The 20,379-nt window shown below is 40.3% G+C and overlaps 1 protein-coding gene across 1 annotated transcript; it reads left to right on the plus strand.

Moving 5' to 3' along the window:
• The first annotated feature begins 996 nt into the window (after positions 1-996).
• Positions 997-19,967, plus strand: Rbbp7 (RB binding protein 7, chromatin remodeling factor). The gene is made up of 12 exons (XM_050160600.1): positions 997-1,243; positions 2,095-2,239; positions 9,387-9,532; positions 10,130-10,303; positions 11,421-11,536; positions 12,389-12,549; positions 13,063-13,189; positions 13,288-13,365; positions 14,584-14,660; positions 16,431-16,488; positions 18,693-18,803; positions 19,537-19,967. Exons 1-12 carry the CDS (start codon positions 1,228-1,230, stop codon positions 19,603-19,605), a joined length of 1,278 nt encoding a protein of 425 aa, XP_050016557.1. The 5' UTR covers positions 997-1,227; the 3' UTR covers positions 19,606-19,967.
• Positions 19,968-20,379: the final 412 nt, after the last annotated feature.

Consider the following 20,379-nt stretch of genomic DNA (forward strand, 5'->3'; position numbering starts at 1 on the left):
CCCCCCCCCCCCCCCCCCCCGCCTTCGGGCAGTAAAGCTTGACAGCAAAGCAGAGCTCAGGTATGCGGACCTAGATTAGCCCAGCCCAGCTCTCTCCTGAGCAGGCAGCCAGCAGCGGGGTCAAGATGGGACCCCTTCTGGGAACGAGAATGACTCAGCAGGGGCCTAGGCAGGAGCTGAGCTTGGAAAGCCTGGGCAGGCCCCAAATCCCCTGCAGCGCGAAGCCAACAAACCAGTATGTTAAGGACGCAAATAGGCGAACAAACAAAAAGTAATCTTAAGTCAGCGTTAGGCCACGGGCGGACTGGAGGCCTGCACCGTGGCAGGCTTCATATTTAGTTTAAAAGGCCGGCCCTGTTTAAGGCAGGAAAAAAACACAGCCCCCCCCCCAAAGGTCCCTTTCGTTTATGACAAACATCGCGAAACGGCTGGGTGAGCCCCTTTGAGTGGTGCAGAAAACTGCGTGTCCGTGATTATCTGGGAGACTTTGCGGGCACTGTAATCTCTCGAGACTAGGAAACCATTTTCCTCGCTAGCTCTGAGCTCGTGCTTTGCTAAAGCGGCTTGCAGCTTCCCCCATCCCCCCCCTCGCACCCCCGCAGCTGCTGCCGCTTCCAGCAACCACGCCCCGCGGGCCCCAGGGCTCCTTGGCCCTGAGGCTCGCAGCCCCCGCGCAGCCAGCACGCCGCGCTCCCATCCGCCCCACCCCCGCGCGGCCCCATCCGCCCCCGCAGCCAGCTCTGGGAGCCCGAGCAACGCCTCGCGCCTGCGCCTTGCTAATTTCCTGCCGCGGCCCGTGCCACCCACTCGGGAGAAGACCGCCCCCCGAAGCCGCGGAAAGCCCGCCCACCGCCCGTGATTGGTCCGAGCGGAGGAGCCGTTGGATCCCAGGCCCGCCTCCCCACCGCCTCTCCGGTTTCCCAGAGCAGATGCGCCTGCGCTCAGCTGCCTGGGCGGGCTGAAAGGCGCGGGTTGAAAAGTCTCGTTCCAAGTTTGGAGAGCGAGAGAAGAGCGTCTCAGACCTCGGTACCCGCAAGCGGGGAGGAGGCCGGAGAGAAGGACGCGGCGTCTGGGGAGAACACCCCGGCAGCCCGACCGAGCTCACACCACCCGAGCTAGGAGCGCGTGACGTGCTTGGGAAAGGCAAGAGCGCCTGCGATCCGGGCTGCTCTTGGCTACCGAGACAAGTCCGAGGCGGCAAAGGGGGGCGAACGACCGCGACGCAAGATGGCGAGTAAAGAGAGTAAGTAAGGAGGCCCTGCGGGGCGACGGGCGGACGCGCAAGGCCGCGGCACGCGCCGGCTAAAGGCGCGAATTGGCGTGAGGAGCAGGGGGCGGGGCTGGACGCGAGGCTGGGCGCGCGCCTGGAGGGGGTCTGCTCGGGACGGGACGGGGCCTGCTGGCTCGGCGGAGGGCTGCGGGGACTTCCGGAGCCGGGCGCGGGGCCGAGGGCTAGGCCCCCTCCCCCACGCCGCCCCCTCCGCGGCCTAGCTCCCTCCCGCGCCCTTGGCTCGGGGTGGGGGGGGGGCGGCGCGGGCGCGGGCGGACGCCGCCGATAGCCGCCGATCCTTCCGTGCGCACGTTCGCAGTCCATCTCAGGGTCGCGGCCGTCGTCCGTGTTGGGAGGGGGGGTGGGGAGGCTCTGGAGCCCGCCGGACTATGGCTGCCGATGCTGGCAGGGTGGGAGCTGGGGCCTCCTCTGGGGCGGGGATGGAGGAAGCAGGCCCGTGGGGTTCTGTTGCACGTGGATCTGTCTATTCGAGTGGGTCGTGGCGCCCCTTTACAGTACAGGTCATCTTCGAACAGGTGCGAACAGCTATAAAAGGCTGAAATTCTCGATGTTAGATCAATTAATGACCCAGTTTGTTGAACGCAGGAGATACTGATCTTGAAAGTGGGGGTGGTGGTGAAAAAGCTTCCTGGTGTTAGTATTCTCTTCACTTTTTGGAAGAGCAGTTCGTGTGCTGCACGTAATAGGTAAAAGGAAAGAATAGATAAGGTGTGGCCATTTCGAGGTGACCTCCAGTATCCGTATCCGTATTTTGACTTCGATCCTTCTCAGCCACTTATTTGTGGGCTTTCTCCAAATTTCAGTGTTTGAAGATACTGTGGAGGAGCGTGTCATCAACGAAGAATATAAAATCTGGAAGAAGAATACACCGTTTCTGTATGACCTGGTTATGACCCATGCTCTTCAGTGGCCCAGTCTTACCGTTCAGTGGCTTCCTGAAGTGACTAAGTAAGGGTTAAGGGTTTCTGGCAACTTTTATTTTTGCTTAGATTTAACTGCTCTCTTTTTCTCTCTTTTTTTCTGATTTTACATACAGTGGCAAGTGGTTTTTACGTTCAAAACTTAAGATTTCTGAGATTTATTTCTGGCATAGAAATGTGGTATTGAAGGGAGAGACTTGAGAGACTACTGGTGTTTATAAAAAATGCTCAATATTTTGGCATTCCATGGGTTGTATTAGACCAGCATCTCTGGATTCCAGACCAGTACGATGTTTTGTTATATACATAACAAAAGCTTGATGGATTTTTGGTAACTGAAACATTTATTTGATGCTTAAAACACACACATACGCACATAAAATCTAGCAAAGGAGAAACGAATTTGGCAATAGCTGATGAAAGAAACGGTTGTCATTTGTTTTCCGTATGGAATTTAGGTTGAGATTCTTGTTAAGTGCTTGTCTCAAATATTTGTAAAATTTCTCTGGCATAATTGCTGATATTTACTGAGCACTCAGACGAGGACCTGGCAAATCTGAGGAGTTTAAACCTCATAATGAAGTATGATAGAGGTACATTTTATCATTCTAGATTTGCCAAAGAGGAAAAGGGCTGACAAGTAAAATACTATGCTCAAGTGCACACTACTGGTGATTGCCTGACTTACAAACCCCGGCTCAACCAACCCAAACCGGTTGGCTCCAGAATCAAGGCACCGCCTGCATTAGATTACCTTTCTTATAAGGCTTGTACCTTTTCCATAGTAATATGGCCACATACCTTAAAGTATATTGAATTTCTGTGTTAAGAGTCTATAATTAGGATTAAATAAAACTGATATACAAGAAAGATTTTGTGACCAGTTGTAAAAGGAAGGTAATTTGAAGTAAAGTTGCTTCTAATGGCTAGATTCCATACATGAACATTGAATTAACATATGGGGGCTTACTGTCTCATAAATCTGTGGTGCTTTTTATTTGCAAGTTTTTTTAATACTAAAACTTCATTTTAAAATCTAAATGGACAGGGGCTGGAGAGATGGCTCAGCAGTTAAGAGTATTGCCTGTTCTTCCAAAGGACCTGAGTTCAATTCCCAGCAACCACGTGGTGGGCTTACAACCATCTGTAATGGGGTCTGGCCTGCAGGCATACACACAGATAGAATATTGTATACATAATAAATAAATGTTTAAAAAATAATAAAATAAAAAATTTAAAAAAAACCTAAATGTACAGATGTGGGAAGAGTTGGGAATGGCTAAATAATGGGAACTTATAGGCACTAATTTTTTTTTTTTCAGCGCTGTGGGTTAGTCAAACCCAGGGCCTTAGCATGGTAGGCAAGTGCTTTGTGGCTGAGCTGTTTTTGAGCAGATTCTAAAATAGACTGAGGGCTGTCAGTGTTGCTCAGCATAATGGTACTTGCCTCTATGCCCGAGGACCTGCATTCAGTCTCCAGAACCCACATGATAGAATTGATTCCTGAAAGTTGTCCTCTGATCTTCACATGCACACTGTTACAGACATACACATCCACACAATCAATAAGTAAATGAGTAAATAGTATAAAAAGTAGATTGAAGTGGGTGTGGTGACACATGGCTGTAATTCCAAATTATAAGCCTGCCTGAGCTACATTGTAAGACTCTGTTTCAAAAAAAAAAAAAAAAAAAAAAAAACAAAACTGAACAAAGGGCCAGAGAGATGGTTCTGCGGCTAAGAGCACTGGCTGTTCTTAAAGAATACCTGGGTTTGATTCCCAGCACCTACCTGGTATCTCATAACCTTCTGTAATTCAGGTTCCAGGGATCTGATGTCCTTTTCTGACTTAATGCAGGTCTGAGGCATGCATATGATGACCAGAAATATATGTAGTCAAAATATTCCTATGTGCCAGGTGGTGGTGATGCACACCTTTAATCTCAGTACTCAGGAGGCAGAGGCAGAGGCAGACGGATCTCTGAATTAGAGGCTAGCCTGCTCTACAGAGGTAGTTCCTGGACAGATGGGCTGTTACATAGAGAAACCCTGTCTCAGAAAAACAAACAAAACAAAACATTCCTATGCTTAAAATCAAATAAATCTTGAAAAAAATTAAAAACAACAAAAAAATCATGAGCCTATATACAAAAGTATCCAGGGTCTTTGGAATTGTGTTGCAGTTTTCTTTTTTGTCTTCCTCTTAATCAGGACTTAAAAATTATTGACAAAGGTTCTTCTTAGACCTTTTTTACTTAACTACAGCATAATAGAAAAGAATGGGGACTTTAAGGTCAGAGACTTGGGCTTGAATCTTGACTCTGCTTATTAGCTTTGAGACTACCTTAGTTGTATCTACACATAACTGAAGATGTTAGTATCAGCTTACGTACATTTGGGGAAATTAAATATAGTGTATGTTAAGTGTCTTGTGTAGAGTAAAAACACAGTTACGTGATGACTGATGTTGATTCTCTTACCTCATCCTGTTTTTAATTTATTTATTTTAAAGACAGGGTTTTACTATGTTGCCCTGGCTGGCCTGAAACTCACTGTATAGATAGACTAGTCTAGAAGAACTAGATATTCCTGCCTCTGCTTCTAGAATGTTGGGATTAAAAATGTGCCTGGCTTATTTAGACATTTTTTTTTTTGAGACAGGGTTTCTCTGTATAACAGCCCTGGCTGTTCTGGAACTTGCTCTATAGACCAGGCTGGCCTCGGACTGACAGAGATCCACCTTCCTCTGCTTCCAGAGTGCTAGCATTAAAGGCTTGTAGCAACACCGCCTGGTGTTCAGAAATAATTTTACAGGTTGAAATACCTCTTTATTTGGACTTCAGCAAAAGCTTTTTTTCTTTCTTTTTTTTCTTTTTTCTTTTTTTTAAGATTTATGTGTATACAACATTCCTTCCATGTATGCTTGCATGCCAGAAGAGGGCGCCAGATCTCATTACAGATGGTTGTGAGCCACCATGTGGTTGCTGGGAATTGAACTCAGGACCTCTGGAAGAGCAGTCAGTGCTCTTAACCTCTGAGCCATCTCTCCAGCCCCAAGCTTTTTTTTTTTTCTTTAGACATGGTCTCACTATGTAGCCCTGACTGGCCTAAAACTGCCTGTCTGTCTCTAGAGTGCTGAGATTAAAGACTTGTACCATCATACCTAGTAAACACTGCTTAATGTTACCTATGATGCATTTTACTTAAAAGTTTTAAAAAATAATACAGACTGAATATTCCTTATGAAGTGTTTAGGACCAGAATCTGCATTTGGGAGAGTTTTATTTGCATATACTTAATGAGTTATCTTGAGGATGGGACCCAAATCTGTATATAGCCTAAAAATAATTTTACACTATTTTTAATTGAGACAGTTGTCAGCTGTTATGTGGGTGCTGGGAATTGAACCTGGGTCCTCTAGAAGAGCAGTCAGGGCTCTTAACCACTGAGCCATTTCTCTAGCACCAAGAAAAAGATTTTTTTTTGAAATGGTTTCACTAGGTAGTGCTGGCCTAGAACTTGCTATGTAGATTAAGCTGACCCCACTCAGAGTGCCGCTGCCTCTGTTTCTCAAGGGTTGGAATTAAAGGCATGCACCGCCATGGTCTGACTTTAAAGTGTTATTTGTGTAGAAAGAATTTGTGAGATCAAATTGTGGGGTGTTCAAAGACTTGAAAATTATAAGAAAATGAAAGGCACATGAATTGTTGAATATTGAGGGCTGCTGTGTGCTGCTTTGTGGGATTTTATTTTGAGGGTATGAAGTGACTTGTACTGTATCACCATATACAGTGGTGGAAATACTGGCTGATTTTTACAAAATGCCTGTCTTCTTTGAGTAACAAGACCCCATTTTACCTCATGTGTCCTGCCTATATTCAACATGCTTTCTAATAATTACTTTGACTTGCCCAAATGATTTAGCTTTTTAAAGTGTTTATAAACTTAGGATTGAATCTAGCAACATTCAAGGCAAGCACTTTACCACTGAATTATATTCTTGTTCTTTGTTAAAAAAATTCTTAAGTAACAATGCATACATAAATATATAATGTGAAAAGTAGGTCCCCTTACATGTTACATACTTCTAATTTCCCCCTTCCCTAACAAAGGCAGCTGTTTTCAATTTCTTGCCCATCTTTACAGACTATAGAAGTACATTATACTTTGTTGATTTTGTGTTTTGGTTTTGTTTGTGTTTTGGTTTTCTTTTGGTCTTGAAGATTGAATCCAGGGCTTGGAGATTACTAGTCAAGCACTCTACCACCAAGCATTATTCTTAGACTTAAGAAAAATGCATGTGGTTTTCATTTTGAAATATAGTCTCAGGGGCTGGAGCGATGGCTCAGCGGTTAAGAGCACTGACTGTGCTTCCAGAGGTCCTGAGTTCAATTCCCAGCAACCACATGGTGGCTCACAACCATCTGTAATGAGATCTGGTGCCTCTTCTGGCCTGCAGCCATACATGCAGACAGAACACTGTATACATAATAAATAAATAAATCTTAAAAAAAAAAAGAAATATAGTCTCAGTAGCTGGGGGTGGCCTTGAAAGTAGAATCCTTCTGCCACCTCAGCTTTTGAGTAGCTAGGATAACAAGACCTGGCTTTGTTATCTTTTTTTTTCTTTTTGAGACCATCAAACCCTCAAACTTACCATGAAGAATGGGTGACCTCTACCTTTCAGTTCCTGGGATTTATTTTGTATGGTAGCAAGTTTTTATTAAAGAATGTATTGGAAAGCCAATCATGGTGGCGCACAATTTTAATCCCAGTACTTGGGAGGCAGAGACAGGAAGATCTCTGAGTTTGGGGACATCCTGGTCTACATAGACCCCCTCTCAAAAATCAAACAAAAATATATTTGAGACTCTTCTATCACTATGCTAACACCCATTCTTTATAAGGATACCACACCATTTTATTTATGAATACAGTTTATGTCTTTGTTTCCTTGTTGATAAATGTTTAGGTTGTTTCCACTCTTTTTTTAAATATTTTATTATGTATACAATATTCTGTCTGTGTGTATGCCTGAAGGCCAGAAGAGGGCGCCAGACCTCTTTACAGATGGTTGTGAGTCACCATGCGGTTGCTGGGAATTGAACTCAGGACCTTTGGAAGAGTAGGCAATGCTCTTAACCACTGAGCCATCTCTCCAGCCCCTTGTTTCCACTCTTGCTGCTACAAACAGTGCTGCAAAAAAACAGCCTTGTAATAGAGCACATTTTAAACTTGAGAAAGGATCTGTCTCACTGTGCAGCTTTGGCTGCCCTGAACCTCATTATGTAGACCAGTGAATGGGTCCTCAAATTCCCAGAGATCTGCCTCAGCCTTGGAGTATTGGGATTAAAGGTGTGCACCACCACACCCAGCATAGATAGTTTTATCAGTGCCTTTGAGTTTATCCTATATTGAGGAAAATAATGTAAGTTTAGGAAAGTAGGTTGTGTTTTTAATGATGGAGATAAAAGGAAAAAATCCCTATGTAATAATCAAGTCATGTTAAAACTGAAATATTTGCATTTGACTCAAGAGAAAAATTTTAAGGTTCCTCTAGTTTAGCCTCTTAGAAAGGTCGTACAATAAACAAAGCTGTTTATCTACCTGCTTTAATTTACCTACTGGTCTTCGTTTTCTTCCTTAACCCCACTTAAATAGTCACTTTTTGTTGATTTCTTTTCCAAAATAATTCCCTTATGAGATATATTTAAGATCATTTTCATTTTAAGTTACTTCCCTGTAAAGGTTTTAATTTGTCCCAAGATTTCCTAAAGTACATTATTTTACTACCCACCCCAACACTAGAAATTGAACCCAGAGTTTCATGCATAGGAATCAAATACTGTACAACCAAGATAAATCTTTTTGTTTTGAATCAGGGTTTTTGTTTAGTTATGCACACTTACCTTTGAACTCATTACATGGTCCTATAGGCCTCAGTTTGTGATCATCCTGTCTCAGCAGCCTGAATAATTGAGATTATAGATGTAGGCCACCCAGCTCTAGAGCCTAAATTATCTGTTATTTTTGCTGAGTAAAAATAAGTGTGTACATGCCTATCCCCGCATTTTTGGCTTGCTGTGTGTGCATCAACTAAAACTTAACCCCCAAAGTAACTACTGCTTAGCTATGGCTACCTATTCTGTTCAGGCGTTGCGTATGTTTTACCATAAGCCAAACTTTACCTTGTTGGGACTTAATTTTGTCACTTACTACTAAATAATGTGTAGACACAACCTCCAAACCTTTTTGTTATTAAAAGTCACTCATAACCTTTGTAGAAGTGAAATTTAGGAATAAAAAGATAAACGGCCTAACTTGGTGTTGGGGCCTAGAGCCCTGCTTCTATGTGGGACCATGGTACATGGTTAAAAATTGCTGTTCTAGATAAGACAAATGGGAAAGCATTATTGATATGTAGCAACACAAAAATCACTGTTTGGATCAAGGTCCAAGAGGCATTTGGGTAGTTTTTCAGCATCAAGGTCAGTTTCCCTAAGAACAAGGTAACAAAAACAGTAACATTGAGAATTTTCATTGCATAGGCATCATAAACACAAATAAGTGGTTTTATATCTTGCCATTTGCACTTAGGCTAATTTTTAGGTGAAGAAAATGAGACCAGAGGGAGACTGTGCTTTAAACAATTGTATCTAGCTAGTTCTAGTTTGAACCAGGATATAAACACATTTTTCCTGAATTAACACTTTACTCATTCTATTTTACCTCATTGTCTCTTATGGAAAAAAAGAAACATCTAGCTTATTAAATGTCAGCTATGTTAAAATGTGTCTAGGGGGTTGAAGGTATAATTTGAGTAGGAAGCTGGAATATATGTGTATATGGACTATGATGTAGATGTTGGTGTGTTTGAGGAGTCGATCTGTCTTCAGAGTGCTGCTCTAGGAAAGGTAGCATTTATGGTAATTGAGGTCAAGGAAGATATAACTTCAGTGGGGGGAGAAAAAAAACAAACCCTCTTCATAAAGAACATTTTCATATATTTGAAAGTATGGGGATAATAAAACTGGTAACTAGATGGGAAGCAGGTTTATAGTTGGTCCTCTATATTTCTTAAAGAAATTTTAATGTATTTTGAGGAAAACAGATTGAATTTGTTAGTAACTGAAAAATTTGTATAGAGTTGGTGTGACTTTTTTTCTCGTAAACAGACCAGAAGGAAAGGATTATGCCCTTCATTGGCTAGTGCTGGGCACTCATACATCTGATGAGCAGAATCATCTGGTGGTTGCTCGAGTTCATATTCCCAATGATGATGCACAGTTTGATGCTTCCCATTGTGACAGTGACAAGGGAGGTGGGTATCCTGCACATTCCGATATTGATGACCAAGAAAATATTCCTTCAAAGCATATATATTAAATTTTTATACTGTTAGCTTTAGGCTTAGCAATGTAACTTTTTTTTAACTTTTTTAAATATTTATTTATTTAGCAATGTAACTAAAGAACTATTCATGCAGCATGTATGTCAAGTTTTCATAATAACATTTACAGGATTTAAAAATTTGGATCATAGTAAATTGGTTAAACACATTATGGTATGTTTTAAAGTATTACTCAGCAGTTTAAAATGAGAAAAAAAAACTATATGCAGTAGTACAGAAGGTGAGATTTTTGTCAGTGATCACATCTTAACAACTGAAAGACTAGTTTGCTTTAAAAATTTAATCCACGGTAGAACTATATTAACTTCTATGAGGGAGATATCAGTATAGTGCTGCAAATGGGCTTTGAGAATAAATTTCATATGGCAGGGAGCCTATATTTTGGAGATTTTCTTTTTCTCCTCAATTTGTGTTCTATTTTGTCAATAAAAACTGTTGGGTTGATTGAATTAAGCGACTTAAGAGTTTTAATTTTGACTGTATGTTTTGTTTGTTTTCGCACTCTAGAATTTGGTGGCTTTGGTTCCGTAACAGGAAAAATTGAATGTGAAATTAAAATTAATCATGAAGGAGAAGTAAACCGTGCTCGTTATATGCCGCAGAATCCTCACATCATTGCCACAAAAACACCATCTTCTGATGTATTGGTTTTTGACTATACAAAACACCCTGCTAAACCAGGTATGTAATAATAAAGCCAGGCCATTACTTAAATTAACATCTTTTTTATTCAGTATGGTAATATTTTAAAAATCATTTCAAGTACTACACTATGGAGACTGAAGAGATGACTCAGCAGCAGTTAGGAACTCTGGTTTCTCTTCCAGAGAATCTGGGTTTGATTCTCAGCACCCACATAGCACCTTACAGCCTCTGTAACTCTAGTTCTAGTGGCTCCAACACCTTTTGGCTTCTGGGCACCACATATGTATGTGACATAGATGTACATACAGACCAAACACCTATACATAAATAAATAAACTAAATAGTATACTGTCTTAATATTTAGGTTTACAAATTGAGGAATCCTATAACCATCTACAGGTTTGTGTAATTCACCAGAAGAATCTTACAGCAGGTTACTTGCAGATGTGGTTTATTACAGCAAAGGATCCAGAGCAAACGCAGAAAAAAAAAAAAAAGCATTAGTCAGGTAGATAGGCAGTAGATAAGTCTCTAGAGGGAACATACACAGGCTTCTGAGTACTTTTTAGGGTTAAATGGGACACACTTTTTCTATAGCAGAAAACCACAGGAATATGTGCTAAGTGACTGTCCAGAGAAGCCTGTTTGAGTCCCAGGGTCTGGAGTTTCTAATGGAAATCTGGTCACAGACTCCATGTACATTCATGGTAGTAAAAATCAACAGCTTCAACAGTAAAATTAGATGAATCCTTGATAGACAGTCCTACAAAAATTGCTACAGCATGCCTTCACTGCTCTGAGCATGTCACATTCTGAGAGGTTGGCCAAGGGTCATTCATGGATGGTTTCAGGCAAGGACTAAATGAGTGGCAAGATCTCCTATGTTAGATATATTTCTAAAAATTGCCTTTGGGTGAGAATATGGGGTTGCTAATACACTGATTTATGGGATAGATGTAGTTTTCAACATTTTTATGTTGGTGATAATATTAAATTTTCCAAAATCAGTCAAAGCAGTTGTAGATTAGATGTGCTCCTTATTCTTGTAGAATTGTTACGTGGCTCACTGAGTGAAGGAGTCTGAAACTTTGCTCTTACCAAGTCTGATAAACAGATAACTTAGTGGTTAATTTGTTTTCTTTATTTCTCTTAGATCCAAGTGGAGAATGTAATCCTGATCTTAGATTAAGAGGTCACCAAAAGGAAGGCTATGGTCTTTCTTGGAATTCTAATTTGAGTGGACATCTCCTGAGTGCATCTGATGACCATGTAAGAACCATGCTTTCCTTCCGTATCTTATATTAAAAGAGTCATAGACAGATCTAAGCTAAAGGATCTCTGTATAGATGCAAATTTTTCTAAGATAATGCCATACATTGTTGTGTTAACATTTTTTTCTACGTTTTAAGACAATGGCTGCAGACTACTGTTATTTAGAGTCTTAGGATATCACAAAGCTCTTTGAAGATTGGAGGGGTACCATTGTTTAAAAGAAGACTGGCAGATTAACTTTTTATATTTATTATTTAAGTGTAAAACTCAACAGGTTTTATTTTGTTCAAAAGTTATGTATTCATTGTTACTAATATTAGACTATTTTCATTAGTCCCCAAATCAAATTACACAGACGTTAAGCGGTTACTCCTTGCTAAGTCCTTCTGCTAACAGCAGCTGTAGCTAACCCACTGTGGCCTATGGCCTCCTAAACCATGAGCTTTGACAGGTTTACAGTGCAATATTTCCCTGTGGAATGGGCCTCTTACATACAAATAAAGTGGTTAGTCACTTCTGTAACAATCTTGCCACTATTGCACCAGTATGGACATCTTGCCTTGGTATGCAGAATTCAGAGCTGAATAAGATTGTTAATGACTTTTTTACCCTTCTGGAACCAGGGTGGAGGTGGAAGGCTAGCCAACAAGTAGTAAAAGCTTCTGTCTCAGTTCCAGTTTGAGTTCTCTATCCTATAACCATAGGCCATATTGTCTTCAACATTAGGATCTTACCATTTAGTTCTGGTTGACAATAAATCACAGTAGCAATTGTCTGTTTGGTTAAATAAGATGTTAACTTTTAAATCTGACATTTTTATAGCTTTAGTTCTTTTTCCTTCTCCCTTAGACTGTCTGCCTGTGGGATATAAATGCAGGACCAAAGGAAGGCAAAATTGTGGATGCTAAAGCAATCTTTACTGGCCACTCAGCTGTTGTAGAGGATGTGGCCTGGCATCTGCTGCATGAGTCCTTGTTTGGATCTGTTGCTGATGATCAGAAACTTATGATGTAAGATGGAAGGTTCAGTGGAACCATGATGGGTGATCTGGATGACCATCACTGATTGATAGACTGAATTTTATTTCATTAAAGTTATGTTTTTGGTTAAAAATGAGAAATAGCTTGAGTGGCGATAAACTCAAATTAGTACAGATTAGAGTATGTGGCTATAGAGCTGCATTAAAATCATTGAACACCTTGCTTCATAAGTAACTACTAACACGAGAACAATATACTGAAATTTGACAAGGCTAATTATTACATTATTCTGTAGTCTGTTTTGTGTATACCTAAAATAGGCAATTAAGATTAGAAATCCAATAAAAAAGGACCTAGAAATAATTGCTCCAGTAATCTGGAGGTTTAAAATATGTCATTTAGTAGTCAAAATCTAAATTGCCACCTGTGTATGGTTTGTGTGTTTATGAATGGGTGAGCACGTCAGAACTTGTGCAGAAAGGAATAAGCCTCTCCTGAGTCAAGCATTTGGGAGCTATAAGTGTTGTATGCCTTGTGTTTCAGATGGGACACCAGATCCAATACTACTTCTAAGCCAAGCCATTTGGTGGATGCACACACTGCTGAGGTCAACTGCCTCTCATTCAATCCCTACAGCGAGTTCATTCTAGCAACTGGCTCTGCGGATAAGGTTTCATGGGTTCCCCCCCTTTATAGTGTTTACCAAGCCCTGTTATTTTGTACTTTATGTATTATAGAAGTCATTTTCATTTGGTTTCTTCTCTATAGACTGTGGCTTTATGGGACCTGCGCAATCTAAAACTAAAACTCCATACCTTTGAATCGCATAAGGATGAAATTTTTCAGGTATGTGACATTCTTTTTGAAAATTTTAAGGGTGTCCTTAAAATTTTTTTATTTATAATTGTGTGCATTTATATGAGCATATACATGTGTGTGGGGGTCAAGATACCTTCAGAGAAGTCGGTTTTCTCCTACTACCATGGGATCTGGTTGGTGAACTCAAATTTTCAGTTTTTTTTTTTAAGATTTATTTATTGTGTATACAGTGTTCTATATGCCTGTAGGCCAGAAGAGGGCGCCAGATCTCATCTTGGATGGTTGTGAGCCACCATGTGGATGCTGGAAATTGAACTCAGGACCTTTGGAAGAGCAGCCAGTGCTCTTAACCTCTGAGCCATCTCCCTAGCCCAGGGTTTTTTTTTTTTTTTGTGATAAGCACTTTTATTCATTAATCTGTCTTGCCAGCCCAGTTTTTTGATGTCTTTGTCAGGTTATAGTGACTTTTTTAGTGTTTTTTTTTTTTTTTTTTCCCTAAGATAGGGTTTCTCTCTGTAGATTTGGGTATCATGGAACTCATTCTGTAGATGAGGCTGACCTTGAACTCATCTCTGATTGCCTCTGCTTTCCTAGTGCTGGGATTAAAGGTGTATGCTACCACCACCTGGCAAATTTTTTCTTTGATTTGGTGGGTTATTGGACATTAAGTTCTTGTCAAAGTTCCTCTTGGTTTTACTATATGTAAAACTATCAGGATGATGGATTTTTGTTGCTGCCATTGTTTTTGAGAAGCCCCCCCCCAATCCAGAAGTAGAAGAAAAATTTCAAGAACAGAGTCAGTTTGAAATGTATGTTTCAAGGATTCTTTAGTTTAAAAGTGACACTGTGGTGGATCCACTAGCAAAAAAGGTCTTATACATGGTTTTAGAATAGAGGATTATGGGTTAGGACAGATTGAATAGTTTTAAAAGTTTCATAAATGGTTATGGGCCTGAAAAAGTTTTCTTGAGTTTCTACCTAAGTTCTTTGGTACTAGAGAATTTTACTTTTTTGGGTGCAGGCTGGGGGGCAAGGCCCTTTAAGAGATAGGAGATGGAGGTAAGTGGTAGAGGAAGCACAAAGCATTGGATTAAGAACCATCAGGGTGGTGGTTAGGGGTCACTTGAAAGCCTTGGGCCTGAAATGGATATAGAATGTGAAATGGGGAAATAGGGTTTAGAATGATAGCTATAAACCAAGGAACAGAGACCTCTTTAAATAAGTTTTTGAAATATCTATTGCTAGGTTCACTGGTCTCCACATAATGAAACTATTCTGGCTTCAAGTGGTACCGATCGCCGCCTGAATGTGTGGGATTTAAGGTAATGGAGGATCTTGTGATGAGGTACTGCACAAATGTGCTAATCTGACAGATTACATAATAGAACTCAAACCAGGAAAGCCATTTGCTAATCCAGCTTCAATAAGCTTAACTACCTTAAGTTTTTGTTCTGTAATATAAAAGTAAATCATCAAATAAGAAATTGCTCATGAGTATGGTGCCTCTGTGTGTGTATGTGCAGCACATGCATGCCAGGTGCCCACAGAAAGCAGTAAAACAACATCAGTTCCCCTGTAACAAGAATTATGGATAGTTGTAAACTATCACTATGTTGTGGCTCCTTGGAAGTAAACTCCTGTTCTGCATGGGCAGCAAGTGTTTTTTATTTTTTGAATTCATTACTATTTATTATTATTATTTTGGTTTTTTGAGACAGGGTCTCTCTGTAGCTTTGGAACCTTTATTGGAACTCGCTCTGTAGACCAGGCTGGCCTCAAACTCAGATCTGCCTGCCTCTGCCTCCCGAGTGCTGGGATAAAGAAAGGCGTGTGCCACCACTACCCAGATCAATAAGTGCTCTTAACTACTGAGTCACCTGCAGCCCTGAATTCTGTTGCTGCTCAAGTTTGAAACTTTGATATATGTGTTTTGCTAATTAAAACACCTTTTTGCTGCACATGATTAGGAATGATGTAGTTCAATGAGATAGCTAGCATATAAAAGGCAATGGGTTCATACTCGAGCACCACAGTCATTAAAATATTGACTATATCTTATTGGAATCACATAACATATAAGCAGAATTATTGTGTTTGTGTGTGTCGGAGTCTTGTGTAGCCCAGACTGGCCTCAAACTCCTGATATTCCTGCCTTCCTCTTCCAAGTGCGATCATAGGCTTGCACTACTATGCTCAGGCCAGAGGCTGCAATAGACAATCACAAGTTTGTCTGACCCTGTCTCAAACCAACAAAGAAAATTTAATTTGAGGGGCTAACTCAAAAAGAAGATTTTTTTTTTTTTGTCTACCATGTGTGGGGCCCTGGGCTCAAGCCTATCCCACCCCAAATTCATGACATACCATTCTTTGTCTTATACATTGCATAGCCAAAAGCTGTTATATTGTTAGACAGATATGATGTGCTAGAATGCAAAAGGCCTAAAGAATATAGAGGCTGTACATTACTTTTGTATGTGTATGAATTGTGATGCATCAATACCACAGTTAAAATATTGAAGGAATTTTAAGCTAATGTTTATTATGAGCAACATTTCTCCATTCTGCAACTTTAATTATGAATGGCTCCAGCTCATTTCCAGGAAATAAACCATAATACTATAATAGAAAAATAATCCTAAGTCAGTGGTTCTCAACTTTCTCAACCTGCATGTTGTGATCCCCAATCATAAAATTATTTTTGCTGCTATTTCATAACTATAATTTTGCTACTGTTATATAAGAATCATAATGTAAATATCTGCTTTCTGGTGGTCTTAGGAGACCCCTCTGAACCCTGAGGTTAAGAACCACTGTCCTAAGTAATTCTCATAGAGAAATACTTTTTTAAAAAAGATTATATATATGTATACACAACATTCTGCCTTCATGCATGCCCGCACGCCAGAAGAGGGCAACAGATCTCATTACAGATGGTTGTGAGCCACCATGCGGTTGCTGGGACCTCTGGAAGAGCAGCCAGTGCTCTTAACCACTGAGCCATCCCTCCAGCCTGAGAAATACTTTTATAATGGATGGGTAGATAAAACTTCATGGAAAACTTTTTGATGATGAATGTTTTATTCTTTTAATAGTAAAATTGGAGAAGAACAATCTGCAGAAGATGCAGAAGATGGGCCTCCAGAGCTTCTGGTATGTATTAGGTTAAATATCAGATGCATACTATATTTCTCTCCTGCCCAGTCTGCTTGCGCGCGGAGCCCTGCTCTCTGGGAACTCACCTCCCCACTCGGGGAGGGCCCAGTTAGGGCCGCGGGGGGGGGGGGGCAGTCTCAGACCTTCCCAGGGGCCGGAGAGTGATGAGCACTCCTCCGCCCCATACTATATTTCTCATTAGTTTATCTCAGGAATGGGTCAGAGCTTCAAGTTTTAGCTTGCCAGTGGTTTCAAAGAGGAAGTCTAGGAAGTTATTGTGAATAGGTTCTGACATTTATCAAAAATGTCCCCAGAAGTTTTCTGGAAATGTTTAAGTGACGATAACTTGAATATAGTATCTGAAAATCTTTTGAGAGTAAGCCCAAGACACAGGTGTTTACTAACTCCCACTTTGTGAAAGCTCCCTAGTCCCTTTGGCGTTTGTGCCCAGCAGCCACAGGCAAATAAAGGATAGGAGTTTTAGATAGACCAGTAGGTTCGGCACTCATTATCATTGTAGCTTAACGAATAATCTGACCACCCAGGAAGCTCAAGCAGGAAAGGAAAGTCTTGACTTTTGAGGCTACAGTGGACAGTGTGTTACCCTGAGGAGGGGTAAGGGAAGCAAGTAAAATTATCTCAATAAACTGATACCAGAACCAGTTGATGGCATCTAAATATTTTATTGTGGCTTACGTATTCCAAAGTCTTGTTTGTGAAGCAGAGCCTTCATGGTTTTATAGTATTTTCAGAAAATTATTTGTCTATAGGCAGTTTTCTCTTTATATATAGTTGCAATAATTTTATAATATAGTCCTTATGAAAAACCACTAGGGGGTTAGTGAGTGAGATAGCTCGGCAGTTAAGAATACCTACTGTCCTTGACAAAGGACCAGAGTACAGTCCAGTCCACATACCAGGTGACTCACAATGATCTAGAGGAATCTGGGATCTGACACATCTGGCTCCTATGGGTACTGCACCCACATGTATATAGTCAGACATACACATAAATACTTTTTAAAATCTACTAAGATTTTGCTGTATTCAAAGAAAACTTGAAGTCAAATAGTACTTTCACTATTTAAGAGTAATAAATTAGTAGCTAGATAGCTAGAGAAGTGGTTCAATAACTAAAAGCAAAGGGGGGAGGGGTTAGAACTTTGAACCTGGCCTACAGAGCAAGAGCCTGCTTGGGACAGGGGAGGGAGTATGTGGCATGAGATTGTTCATTTGTAACTGCTTACCATACCATTCACTTAGGGGAAGTTGTATCCCCCCCCCCTTTTTTTTTGTAGATGGCCTCTAGCCCAGGCCTCAGTTTCAAGTGTTGATATGATATTTTACAGATAAAATTAGGGAGTTTTATTTAGATTGAATATAACCTAGTGGGCAGAGGACTCGTCAGACTTTTTGTTCTTCTGATGAATCAATTCCTCTAAGTCCTAATATGAAGTATATTGGGCACAGTGACCTTTTTTGTTTTGTTTTTTCAAGACATAGTTTCTCTGTGTAACAGCCCTGACTGTCCTGGAACTTGCTCTGTAGACCAGGCTGGCCTTAAATTCAGATCTATCTGCTTCTGCCTCCCATGTGCTGGTGTGCACCATCACCGCCTGACCTGGCACATTGCCTTCTTATGAGGTAATCTCTTGTAGAAAATAAGATCCCTTCTTGGGTATTTCTTGGGAAAGTTCATTGCTGCAGTTTGGATCTTAAGAGTCGTAGTATTTTTTTTTTTTTAAAGAAAGGAGAGGAAGAATGGCTACTGTTAAAGAGGACTAGAGAACAACCAGGAAATTTCCTTGGTTAGGCCCATGAAAGAGTACATGATCATACATGTTGGAAATGCTTGGTTACAGGAAAATGTTTTTATTATAGGCAGAGGCCAGAGAACTTAGGGATGAAATGTCCTACCTGCTACTTAAGATTCGAATAACTTGCTTGAGCTGTTTGAATGTGTGGGCACATGTGTGACTAGAACATAGCAAAATACTATTAGGTGTTCACTGTAGTATTCTGGTCCTTTTTCTGAAAAGTTTGGAATTTTTTAGAATATTGGGGGTGTGAATCGATTACAGAGGCCATGTCACTCTAACTCTAAATTGTGGGGCAGCCTAATTCTAGAAACACTTTTAAAGTCTTGAAAGTTTTACAATAGGAAAGGATATGAAATCAAGACTTTCGTGGTTTTTTTTAAGTTTATTCATGGAGGACACACTGCCAAGATTTCAGATTTCAGCTGGAACCCCAATGAACCTTGGGTCATTTGCTCAGTGTCTGAAGATAACATCATGCAGATATGGCAGATGGTGAGTTGAAGTATTTTTTTCGTAACTCTGGTAAAACTGTTTCACTGGTGACAGAATGTAATAGAAATCTTTTATTGTTTAGGCATAGTATGGGAGCAGTTTAAAGAAACTTTTTCTGAGCCTGGAAAATGGCTCAGGGGGTAAAGCGCTTCCTTCCCAAACCATATGACCTAATAATAAGATCATTGCCTGAAGTAAAAGTGGAAGGAGAGAACCAACTCCACAAAGTTGTCTTCTTACTGCCACACATTCACATGTGTATACAGAGTAGTAATAGTTAAAATTCCTAAACCTTTTCCATTTTAACAACATAGTAAGGTTTAGCTCAATACCATTTTATCCACACATTCATGTAAGTAAACATGCACAACATCTGCTTCACATTTGTCATGAACTGTCAGCAGGAGCCTTGACATTGATTGTTCTGGTCTCTGGTATCAGTGCAGTCACAAGAAGAATATGGGAGGAAAATGTTAAGGTGTTCAAAGATGCTGAGTTTTCTAATGAGGAACACTAAATATCTGACTTTCTGAGTTAACCACTGCTCCAAGTGATGCTTGAAAAAATTTTAGAAAATGCCTTTTCGGAACAGTGATTAATTAGTAATAGTGTGTGGGGACTAAGTATGTCTAGGGAACTTATATATTGGCAAATAACTTAAAGGAAATTTTAAAATGTATATTCACAGATATAAATTCTGTTTTTACCTGTGAATTTATTTGGTTATCTCCAGGCTGAAAATATTTACAATGATGAAGAGTCAGATGTCACTACATCGGAACTGGAGGGACAAGGATCTTAAACCCAAAGTATGAGGTGTTTCTATTGAATGTATTGCGCCAAAAAGGCATTGTATAGTAGGAAATGTAAGTGGGATGGCTTATGGCGTTCTTTACCCTCTCATTCTAGCACTTTCAAGTGAGCTTTTGCGTATTGTATCATATTGTAGCTATTAGGGGGGAAAAAAAAGGAATGTTGCTTAAGAAAGGACATCATTATTGTTTTAAAATACATGTTGCTGGGTATTGCTATTGCCTTTGATTCAATTGTTTTTCGCAAACTTTTAAGTGCTTGCTGAAGTTCCCAAATATGCAAGATACCTTTTACACTTTTTCCTTTCAACACTTCTTGATTGGCTTTGCAGAAATAAAGTTTTAAAATAAAGTTTGTTTTGTTCTTTTAGAAGCTGGGAATGGGTGGATGTATGTGCACGCTCCCATACATATCTCCTTTCTCCAGGAGAAATAGGTAAAATTGTTCCTTTGGATTTGTACGCAATTAAGGCCACATGGGCAACCAAAGAATACACGAAAGCTGTTAAATTCATCATACATATTTACTTAATCTATACAGAATCGAGTAGATAAAATCAGATTCACGTTAGTGAAAAATCTCTACAAAATGTATTTGAAAAGCAAAACAAGACTGCCTCTTAACAATTCATATCCTCATGAAAGACGTGGGCTGTAAAAATAAAGCAGTGTGTTTAGCACAAACTAGAAGATATCTGCATCATTTTTTCACAGTTATTTCCATCTACAGTCTGAAAGAGGTAGATTTTTCTACAACACCTGAG

This window comes from Alexandromys fortis, unplaced genomic scaffold, assembly GCF_014885135.2.
Source record: "Alexandromys fortis isolate MF-2015 unplaced genomic scaffold, M_Fortis_MF-2015_v1.1 scaffold_120, whole genome shotgun sequence".
NCBI lineage: Eukaryota > Metazoa > Chordata > Mammalia > Rodentia > Cricetidae > Alexandromys > Alexandromys fortis.